General features: G+C 36.4%; 1 protein-coding gene and 1 long non-coding RNA gene across 2 annotated transcripts in view; both read left to right on the top strand.

Annotated features, from left to right (window-relative positions):
* The first annotated feature begins 1,501 nt into the window (after positions 1 to 1,501).
* The window catches only part of Ctsc (cathepsin C), a 32,203-nt gene continuing 21,781 nt past the window's right edge, over positions 1,502 to 11,923 (top strand). Inside the window, exon 1 of the mRNA XM_010633782.2 lies at positions 1,502 to 1,642. Within this exon, the coding sequence (XP_010632084.2) occupies positions 1,535 to 1,642 (108 nt within the window). The 5' untranslated portion in view covers positions 1,502 to 1,534. The remainder of the gene's footprint in view (positions 1,643 to 11,923) is intronic.
* LOC117286329 lies at positions 3,622 to 8,136 on the top strand. The gene is made up of 3 exons (XR_004517454.1): positions 3,622 to 3,819; positions 5,946 to 6,030; positions 7,785 to 8,136. It is a non-coding gene; the product is annotated as an uncharacterized LOC117286329 (long non-coding RNA).

The raw sequence follows: 11,923 nt of genomic DNA, 5'->3' as shown, positions 1-11,923 counted from the left end.
CACCCAGCAGACACGTGCCCTTGGCGGGAAGAGCTTGGCTGCCCCGGCAGCCTAGTAAACTTAAAACTGCTGACAACTTCGAACTTCGCAACCTGTTATCTCGGGGCAGAACTTTTTATCCCCCTCGTTTTTTCGATTGCCTTAATATAGGAGAGAGTTGAGAACTGCAATCCTTTGATTCCCTGGAAGGTTTTTCCAAGTTCTTTGGACGTGTAATGATGTTTGATACTAGGCCTACAAAATTTCTTCTACCCCTCCCTCTGCCGTGTTTCGTATATTGTAAGCAGTATAAAAACTTTTTTCTTTTTAAACTTTTATCCGGTAAGTACACTTACAAGTGCCCTGAGCCAGGCGGCTCAGGGAAGGCTGTCAAGTATCTAGCGTGCGAACACAGGCGGGCCCTTAGGAGCTTGGCTGATCCTGGGACAACGAAGCCAGTGAAGAGGGTGAACAAAACAAGCTGGGGTCAGAAGACTGGGTCTGCCCAAAGCCTTGCCGCCTGCAGAGTGAGCTGCAGAGTGAGCAAAGCTCTGAGCTGTAATTGTTCTCATCATCAGGGCAGTTGTCAAGTAATCTTTTATTAAAAAACTGTTTAACTCCAGATGACTGTGGCTTTTCCTAATCTTGGGTATTGTATACCATTGCTGCTTATAAATTGAGCAGAGTTGGGCAGAAGGGGAATCAGGATTTGCACTGGCCTGTCACAGGCAGTTTCCATTTAGAATATTAATCTGGAACAAGGAAGGACTATCCAAAGGGTGGACATCTCTGGAGGGACACATCTGAAACCCTTGCAGGCAGCCCCTGCCTGTAAACCTACCTTTGACCTTAATCCAGTAATTAAAGATACACACAGATCTGAGCCCTCGTCTCTGAAAGTTGGACATACAATTGCTGTCAGCACAGATTAGCTTTATGGGATAGAAACTTTAAGTTTGATGAGTGTGAAGGTTTCATGTTCAGAGGTTCTCATGTTAGAGCTGTTGAAATAAAAAGATACCTTGTTTCTTCTCAGAATTGATCATTTCCTGTCTTCTGGGCTTCACACATTGTCCTCATGAGTTTCATGGGTGGTAGTTCGTTTTACCTACTTGTCATAGCTTTTATTTTTTTACTTTTTGACCATCACTTTGTTTTCTTCTTTTTCTCCTTGTAATTTTGAGCATCACACATTCCTTATTTCTTTGGGGGGGGGCACCAGGGTTTGAACTCAGTTCTTTGCGCTTGAGAGGCAGGAGCCCAAACCACTCAGTGGCCCTACATTCCTTATTTCTCGAGTGGATTTTTTTTCCCCCCAGACTACATGCCATTTCTTAGGACTACAGAGGCATGCTACAAGATGAAGACTGATTTCTTCATAAGCCAGACTGAGAGCCCAAACTGGATTAGCATGAAAGAAAAGCTGCTTAATCAAATGCTAGAAATTATGGAAGAGGTCACTACCACCACTGAAGTTCAACTAACTTTCCTTTGTTATTTATACATTTTCTCTTTAGAATCACCAGAAAAAAAAGTTGTGGTGCACCTGAAGAAGATGGATACAGCCTATGATAACTTTGGCAATTCTGGATATTTCACCATCATTTATAACCAAGGCTTCGAGATTGTGTTGAATGACTACAAATGGTTTGCCTTCTTTAAGGTTAGTTTAAGTTTCCATTGATTTGATCTAATGTCTGAAATCTCTTCTGATCAGAAGTGTTTGGAATTTTAATCTTAGATCAAGAGTGTTACCAGACTTGATACCACTTTTTCCAAGAGAAGTTAGTGTTATGTTTTCTCTTTATTTAAGATTATAATCTTAGGTTTAAAAAAGAAACCTATTCTTTGTTTGAATATGTCCAATCCATTGTATTTGCATTTTGTAAGTATGACAGAATTCTTAACTTTAGTTCTACACATTTATTTCTAAATGTTACCTCACTCACTTGGCCTTCTATTGAGTCTGTAGGAAACATAAGGAGGTTATAAATTTTGTGCTCTGAGATTATCTGCTACCTTTCTTATTGCTTGTTGGTGCTGAGAAATTGACCTGAATGACTCATTGAAAGTAGTACAAAGTACTAGATAAATATGAGTAATTTAGATGACTAAATAGCAGAGAAATGCAAAACATAGGACTTACTCTATTCATTGGGCTGATTGAAGTAAAAGCTAGCCCAGGTGGTCCAGCTAGTGTTTTGTCTTTTTTGAGTAGGAAAGATAGTTGTCCATTTTTATATTCAAGCATACCGTTTCAAGTTGCAGACACTCTCTGGCCTAAAAGAGTGCAGTACAGCGTGTAGTCTTTCCCATATGTTCTGACAGAATTGGAACTTTTCCTGTAAGCTAAGTATTAAATGGTTCAAGTACTTTGAATTTACAAGTCCAAAACTGGCTGTTTCTCATTATACTCACAGAGTATAAATAAAAGCATATTTTCATGGGGCAGAGTTTACAGACTTTGGAACATCTGGTAAGAGTTGGCTATTTATAATAAGTACTCGTGGGAAAGTGGAGAATGAATCTGTTAAGGATGACAAAAGACAAAGCAGCAATAGACACCTAACTTCTTGGTCTGGTGGTGAGCACTTATGGGAGCCTGAGGCAGGAGGATCACAAGTTCAAGACCAGCCTGAGCAAGGCAGTGAGACTCTGTTTCAGAAAAAAAAAAGGGCTGGACCTGGGAGCTCATTGCTCCCCAGATTTACTCTCTAGAACCATGGGAAAAAAAATTCAATTTTTATGATATACCATAACCCTATGCATAATTTATGGTCTTTGTCATCACTGTCTTTTCCTTCCTTTTCTTCTGTCTCTTTTTTTGGCCACCCACTAGGTACTTAGTTAATATTTATTAAAAAATAAAAATAGATGATGTAGAAAGCAATTCAGAAATCAGTTGAAAAAATTAATAAGAAGGAAGATACTAGCACATAAATAGATAAGTAATTTATCCACTTGTGTTAGAAGACTTCTCACTCTACAGTACTGTAGAATTGGAGCAACTGGTGCAGAAACTGCGAAAATCATTATTTAATTACCAGAGATAAAAATTAGAAGTAGACAAGGGCAGTTTTCATCATATTTTTCATCAGGGACATGGAATATCTGATGGCTGAATGAAGAACTGGAGTTCTTCTTTGTATTTCTTTTCAGATCAGTGTTGGAAGACTTGGGAGTCTTTTGTAGTAGCCTTGGAACATAAGACACATTAGGTCAAAAGGAAGCCAATTTTTAAAGCCAAATGAAGTTAAAAGTGTTCTCACCCATAAGTATATGCAAATAAACAGCCAGTGATTTGGCAGGTACATCGGAACCATGTCTAAACGTGAGCTTCTGGATGGCATGGGACTAGTTTTCTTCACTAGGAATAACATTGGAAGAGCATTCCTACCCAGCTGATTTTGCTCGATATTTATAAAGTTAACATTTGACAGAACCACTATTATCAGGGCCATGTTTTTTGTTTGTTTGTTATGTTTTGTTTTTGTTTGTGTTTTTCTTGCAGAAAATAATCAACCATTCTGGTCAGTAGTTAGACCATGTAATAAGGATTATAATTTTGACAACCAGAGTAGAATAGACATAAGATAATTGTTTTTTAACATATCTTTTAACATAAGTCCAGATAAACATTTTTCAAAGTAATATATGATTTTACCAAATACGATTACTGCAAGAATGACAACTGTAAAGATTTAAAAATTTGAGAAAACCATAAGGTCATGTTGACTTTAGGAAAGTCAAGCATTTTTTGCGACATTTGTTAACAAAAAGCTTGTGTTTCCTACAGTGACCTGGGAAACCATAGTCGGGGGGATGTGTGCCTCAAGACAAGTAAGTCTTTTTTAATGAGTAAAGCACAGGAGAATTTTTTTCCAGACTTAGAGAATGCCTTTATTTTTTTAAATAAGGAATTATGAAAAGTTAGATTATATTTGCTGTTTCATTTCTCTGTGTCTTATGCAAACTGGATCTGCTCAACCCAAGCCATTACAAAAGTATCTGAAAGTTTTAGGGTGTACACTTGCTATCCTTACTCTGTATATTGTTACTCCACAAATGAGCGGGGTTTCCAGATCTCTCTATTGACTCATACCAGATCATACCACTGGCTTCCTCTACCTTCTTCAGATGTGCGCTGCTCGTGTTGTCCCTGCCGGAGTCTGTGGAATAATAGGTAGTTTTTGTAGGGTCTTCTTTTAGAACTCCTGCTATACCTTCTGTTCCCTTTGCGTATCCTGCCACCCAGCAGGCAGTTGCTGCTGCCTCACCATTCTCCTCACTTCTGTGTTGAATCCGTTATGAAACCTGTCCTATTCCTAGGGACTTGATTTGCTCACTACTTCTTATTTAGGCCTCAGCTAAAAGAAGAACATTTTTCCTGATTTGAGATTCCTAAAGTTTTTCAATTTTAACTGCTTGAAAAATTAAGGGTGGAATGGAGATAATCTGTCTTTTTTTGTTTTTTTGCATGTGATTTCAAGCAAGATAAAACTTAGAAGGAAATAAATCTTAACATGGAATGTTTGTGCATAGAGTTGGGCTGGAATAAAACACTCTTTTTTTTAATTCAACTTTTCCATGTGTTATGTTATCTGAACACTTTATAGAGATTACACATTTACATGCATTTAGGGCCCATCCAGGCAGGTTCCTAAGCATTTGGAACAACGCTATATAAAACAATAGAGGGTAATTATTCCTATAGCCAAAGGAAACTTCTCAGAGGCTTTCTTTTAAAAGATTGTGCGGCCAAAATTAATGATCATATTATCTGAAGGCCAGTTTCTGAGACTACCAGATTTCAATAGTATTTGCCATTTAGTTATACTTAGCACCCTGGCAAACTTACATCTCTTTAAAGCATCTGCGTATTAAAAGCAACCAATCTCCCATATAGAAGCACAATGCAACAAAACCAAGAAGAATATAAAAATAATGATGTCTGACTTGGTGTGATAAGTGACTCAGTGATTTTTTCCTTTCCTTTATGCTTTTATATACTTGGTTCATTTTTTTTTTTTAATGATAAGCATGCGCAGAGCTGGTCTGTACAGCCTCCTAAATTGCCTAGAGTAAGGAAGTCATGTGACAAACTAAGCTCTGAAGAATGCCCTCCAGTTGAATAGGCCTTTTACTTCTTGACTGTTTTCTCATTTCACTTTTTCTGAGGCGGTAAAAGAAACGGAGTGAACTACAAAGCAGTAGAGAAAGAACTGACTTTTATTTTGAAGGTTAACGTAAAATTGCTGAAAGGCTGGAAAAAATAGAGAAGGGAAATTAGACTTGTTATAGCTAAAAATTTATTAGATGATAGTGAGTCCATCTAAATGCTTTCTAATTGGGCTCTCCTTTCATGCCCTTCAATATTAATAGAATTATAAACTAAAGAACAATACTACCATCGGTGTTTCTAAAGTAGGTTGCCACTTAAACTCAACATTTTGAGAAACTTTATCAGAGGATTTAATTGCCCATTTTATGAGCTAGTAGCTTGTCAGTTTTAAGTTTGTAACAACCAGTAATGTTAATCATGTTTCCAAAATGAAGGATTTAGCAATCCTGCTCCTATTTTTCGCTGTGCCTTTTGCAGTTCCTTTTAAGATATGACAATTACAGAATTACTTTGTTTTGTTTTGTTTTTTTGAGACAGGGTCTCACTATGTTGTTGAGACTGACCTGGAACTCACTATGTAGCCCAGGCTGGTCTCGAACTCACAGCAATCCTCCTCCCTCAGCCTCCTGAGTGCTGGGATTACAGGAGTGCACCACCACGCCTGGCTCAGAATTATTTTTGATGTAGGTGTACAAAAGTCAGCATATCAAGCTCAGAAATTTAGCCTTTAGTGTTTTAATTGAGGGAAAGTTATCAGAACATTAGCATTTAATGCATGCCAATTTTGTTTTCCTGATAATGTTTATTTTCAACATAACAGTTTACCAATATAAACTCTTCGTAGGATGTCACTGATTTTATCAGTCAGTTGTTCATGCAGCTGGGATCTGTGGGGATGTATGATTTACCACATCTGAGGAACAAACTGGGTGAGCTCCAATGAAATATTTTTAACTTCCTTATTAAAAGCCAGCTTCTCCCTTTTCCTCTTGGCTTGTGCACATCAATGTCTATTTATTCACTTGGAAGGTGACTGCAGAGGTTATTCTTATGTACTTTTTGCTTAAGCTTGCTTCTCAGCTACTTCCAATATGCCTGCATTATTTATCATGTTTTCCATTTTTGTGTTGTGTTTGCACACATCTGGTCCAAAGAATAATACTTGTAATCTGAGTAGACATGAACTCAAAAAGGTAAAGTCCCAATTAAGAAAAGGTTGGCTCAAATTCAACACACATTCTTGAAGTAACTGTGCTGCCTCAGGTTGCCTTTTTAGAAACACGCTAAAGGAAGAACCGTGTGAGACCGTGGTGCTTTGGGCGTCTCTTTCAGGAGAGATGAGGCTGTTTCCAAGAAGTCACTCTTCCCTTGGAAACGTAACGTCACTAGTCTTTTAAAACTGCCTTCTTTTAAGAACATAGAATATTGACTGGAAAGACAAGGATCTCTTTCACTCTACATTTTCTTCACATTTTCAAGATAGGTATTTAAATCACAGCTCATGCTCGCCACATAAATATAGGCGTCTCAGATTTTGATTGAAAAAAATGGATGGTTAGAAAATAAAGCTGACAGAGATTTACCCTTTGTCATGTTTTAAAATAATTTTCTTTTCCCCTTTCCTCTCTTCTTTTTCTTGTATCTTAAATACTAAAACTGAGAATGGAAAGGGAGCTGGGAACCAGTGTTGAAAGTACTACATCCTTACCTAATGTCAGCATTTTAAAAAAGTTATAAGGAACTAGTAGTGGCCTACACTTCTGTCAAGTAGAAATTTTTCATCAGTTGTGTTACATTCTCTTGTTAAGCTGTAAAGATTATTGCAGACAGCCACCAATAACAGATCAAAGTGAGCACAAAGCTGAAACTAATAAGCTGTTTTTTCTTAATTCTGTCAGTATAGAATGTGTCCATTGTCTTTATTTCAGGATTTTTTTTTTTTTGAGACAGGGTCTCACTGTGTAATTGAGACTGACCTGGAACTCACTATGTAGCCCAGGCTGGTTTTGAACTCACAGCGATCCTCCTGCCTCAGCCTCCCAAGTGCTGGGATTACAGGCGTGAGCTACCACGCCTAGCCTTATTTCAGGATTTTTAATGTGTTGCACGGTGGTAGTTTAAGAGAAAGGTAGAATAGGAAACTTTCCCAAAAACAGATTGATTTTTTTTTTCCTACAAAGTAGGAGGTGCCCTCAGAATACAGTTATGAAATTCTGTCCCTTTTGCCTACTTAGGGACACATACCCCCACCAGTAGAAAAGATAAGCTCTGGTATTATTCTGTAAATGGCTAAATAACCTATGTATCCAACTTATGTATCCAACCAACAACACTAAGCCTACGTTTAGAAATAGTTCGGTGATATGTGGTATCTATGTAAGTTGCTAGAATTTAGCCTGCTTCTTAACTGCAGGGCCAAATTGTATTAGGTTTCAGAGTGGCAACTCTTTTTAGATGCATGTGCTTTTAAGCATGTTGGCTGCATGCATAATACCTGTTGCGTAAGTACTGAGCTGGAGAATGGCAGCTTTTTGTGAATGTCTTAAATAACATTAAAAAATACCAGAGTTTCAAATATCAGTATTGGTATTTTTTTTTAACTTAACAAGTTAACATAATAAAGTATTATTAAGAAACAGTGTGATCTTGTTGGCTTGTAATTCTAGTTTTTGTTGTCTTATAGTTATTAAGTAGAGCATCTGTTGAGGGGCTTTTTAAAAACCACAGCCAAGAACAGACTTTGGGCCTAAAAAGCAGAGCAGCATACAGCAGTGGACCTACCTCTAGCAGCTAGCAAGGCCTGTGCAGCTGCACCCATTTTGGAGCCTTTCTTTGGAGTCTTTTTTTAAAATACAGAGGAGTCCTGGTGACCTACCTCCAAGGCAGCTGCCTCCTGAACGTTTCCTTGGAAAGCACTAACCACCATTATGGAATGTGAACAACCAGAAACTGCACAGGAAAAAGGAAAAACGTATCTGGAAGAAATGAAGTCTCAGGTGGCTTCACTATGAAGCTTTTTAATAAAAGAATAATATGCAACATGTTAAGTGTTATTTTGCTGTTGATTTGGTTGAATATTCTTCTATTGAAATGACTTTTTCCAGACTGATCAAGATTTGAAATGTGTTCCCTTTGATTATTCACAGAACAGATTTTAGAGTTAAGTTGCTTCTCCCTGAGTGCTTTTTCTACTTATTTTGAGGAACCAACTCAAGAGCCTAATGTAAGAAGAAAATAAGGTTTTGGGAATTTGAGATGCACACCTATAAGATACTGGAGGGAAGATGATCATGTGGTAGACATGTTTACAGAAACTAGAAAGAGGCTGTCTTGGATAAGGGAGGCATCTAAAGATCTTTCTTCAGACCTATACACCCATAGCTATAAATGATAGGTCTCTGGCTAGAGAGGTGGTATGGTTAATATCTTCCACCCTGCTCCCTCCACCCTGCTTTTTGTATTAGGAGCCAATCTTGTGCCAAAAGCATAACATACTATGAATTTAAAAGCCTGTAAAGTGAATACTAGTAATTCCATTGTACAGATAAAGAAAATTAGTCTTACAGTGCGTAAGCTCATACAACTTCTAACTTGCTAGAGCTAGTCTCTCAAGCACAAGGACTTCCCTGAGATAACAAGTAAAAGAAGCCATTTCACAAAAGAATTATGTAAATGATACGAAGACACATTTAGGTAGATTTTCTGGTGAATTCCAGTATGTAAGCATTATGAAAGAATATGTATTGTCTTAAGGTGTTAAAGGAATTTCTTTTGAAGTTTAGATTTCTTTGCCAATTAGGCTACTCACATTCTCCACTAAAATATGTTCAGGACAAAAACTTACTTTCTCTTTGCCTTTATAGTGTCAGAATTGGAAAGAAAGCTTTGAAACCTCAAACTAAATACACATTAACTATCTTGCCAAATTGACTTTTCTTAATTATACTATTGTTCATACTGATTGCTATAAAGTTTAGCTCTTTCCTCCTCAACAATAGTCTCATTTCCTTTTAACTTCATTTAGAGCTGATTTGGTAGACCTCAGATGTGGGTTACACCTCACATATCTGGGAGGACTTTTGTCCTGCATCTTTGCTTGAATTGAAGAATTTTTCTCTAGATTGTGTAGTTTGTCAGCAAGGATGACAGTTGTCTACCATATGAGAGGGTCTGGTCTACTATTTTATTTTACTTTTTTATTTATTTATTTTTTGAGACAGGGTCTCACTTTGTAGTTCATGCTGGCCCTGAACTCACTGTGTCACCCAGGCTAGCCTTGAACTCGCAGCGATCCTCCTGCCTCTGCCTCCCAAGTGCTGGGATTATAGGCGTGCGCCATCGTGCCCGGCATGGTCTGCTATTTTAGATACCTCCCAAATACCTACAAAATACTTTATTCCATCTTCCCCCTGGACTTGATAAATTCTTCACTCAGGACATTGAGTGATGAAAGCCCATTAGTGGAGGAAAATCCATTACCTTGGTTCTCACAGCACTGTTCAGGTACCTTTGGTTTCACACTTGTTATAATGGAATGATTTGATAGTATATCTTAAGTTTGTATTTCTCCCTCTATATCTTCAGCATTTAATGTACACAGAACTTCCTAGGTTCTTGGAAGAAAAATGACACTTTCTGTACATTTCACAAATAATGCCAGAAAATTTAGAAAGAATTTTACTGGGTTCTAGAAACACAAATCAGAACAGTGCTATGTTTATTTTAGCTATCTGCTCTAAAACATTATCAGGTTACCTGGCTTCAGAGCTCTAAACGTGTTGTATATTTTTTTCTTTTTAAAACATTTTTATTAGTATATGTTTGCATTACATAATTATTACATTCACCCTAAAGAGTTGGTACATTTCAAGCTCATTTTCAAGCTGAAATTACTGTTAAAACAACTGGTCTATATTTACTTATATTCATATATATATGGGAACGCATCTAATATGGAGTTTTAAAAAATTACAGAGATTTTTGTTTCTTGAGTAATTTTGTATCTGTTTCAATTCTGGAAACCATTGGAATTGCAAATCTATGTTAGAAGGCCCTACAATGTGATAGTACTTAGCATTTTCTGTTATAATGGCCTGTTGACTTCCCCTCTGGTTTTCAAACTGCATTAGGGCAGGAACCAACCCTTTACTAGTAGTCATTTTTATTCCCTACATATAATGCAACATGCAACAAATAACTCAAAAATAATAGCCTTTTAATAAATATTTGTAAAAGAAAACTGAACAGTACATAATTGTGATTTTTTTATTGATGTGTTTCTAGAAATATTATCTTTGTGTCCTTAGAGGCTATGATGGATCCTCAGGGGATATTTGTTGAACGACTCAATGGAAAAGAGATTAGACATTTAAAATTTATTCATTTTACTATAGAGGCTAAGATAGGGCTCTAAATTTTAAAAAAGTAAAGTTCTAACTTTGATAACTACTAAAAAGTTAGGTAGCTGTCAAGCGAAATAGTTCTGTATTGATAACAACTGATTTGATCTATCCTGGAATGCTGCAGTATACTCCACCGCTGTTAACTATAGTTTGGAGCAAGAGCTAATGGATGGATTAAACTCTTAAATTTCTTCCAACATTGCAGTTATAAGTTTAGGGCAAATAAATGAGTAAGCCCAAGGACTTTGACTATTTTTCTGAGTATAAAATGGCTTTTTTTATTAGCTCATTGTAGAATTTATATTTCAGTTAAAATTAAGTGTCTTCAGCACTGGGAATAATCAGACTTAAGATCTGCCATTCTCAAGTGTAAATCTAACTGCCAAATTTTTCTGTAAAATGCTGTCCATTCTTTGGTTGCAACCATTGTAATAATTTCCTGGCAGTTTTGCAACTCATTAAAATTCGTAAACAGTTCAATCTTTTTAGTAGGCAGCAAACTAGAGCTAATTCTTGGAATGGTCTTGAAGAATTTGGCTTCTTTCTGAAGGAAGACAAGGTGCTCTTGGGAGAGTTTTAGCAAAGTACCAGTTCAGTAAACTTTGCCTTGCTCCCTCATTACCCTCTAAGGGCTTTTACTCAAACTGTGCAATTGGCAAAAGGTAGAAGTGACTATAAGGGCAAAAAATTAAGTAAAAGATTATTTTCAGTATTAATCATTGACTCTCCACGTTTTATGATTAAATCATTAATTTTATGCTAAGTATTATTTTCTGAAGTGGTAAAGCATCTTCATGATTAGACTTAGATGGTAAACTTTCATGCTTTCCACAGTATATGTAGACACTTACAAATTGTAAATTAGTATACTAATATTTTGGTTATAATTCATATGAAAAACTAAGTGGTTAAATATTATGTATTAATGTCACACAATTGTCCTACATTTCATAGAGATATCATTTGAAAAGTAATGCAAAATATGCTTCAGTATCATGATTTTATTGCCAAAAAAATAAAAGTTGGAATTTCTCACCAATAGTTTCCATGACTGAAGTATTTTGTAATATGTTTTAAAATCTTCTAAATAAAAGAATTTCAGTAGGTTTTGATATAACTTTGTTAAAAGTATGGAAGTTTCACAGCTTTAGAAAACTTTACGTGAGCTCCTGATTGGTATTAGAAATCAAAATTTAGTACATTTTAACTACAACATTTGCTTTATGGATTAATATGATTAAATGGTTAAAAAGTGATGATCACAGTGATAGAGCCATTCAAAATACCTGCTTTCAAAACAAATTTAAAAATCATGAAAAACTCACCTTTTAACATGGTTAAAAGAACTCAGAATAGGGTAACTGTACACGTTTCCATTTTCATATGTATGCGTCAATAGTTACAGACCCCCTCCTCCCCT

This window comes from Fukomys damarensis, unplaced genomic scaffold (genome assembly GCF_012274545.1).
Source record: "Fukomys damarensis isolate Sample0158 unplaced genomic scaffold, DMR_v1.0_HiC HiC_scaffold_16, whole genome shotgun sequence".
NCBI lineage: Eukaryota > Metazoa > Chordata > Mammalia > Rodentia > Bathyergidae > Fukomys > Fukomys damarensis.
Note: the sequence above shows the minus strand (reverse complement) of the source record. Positions and strands in the feature narration are given on the sequence as shown.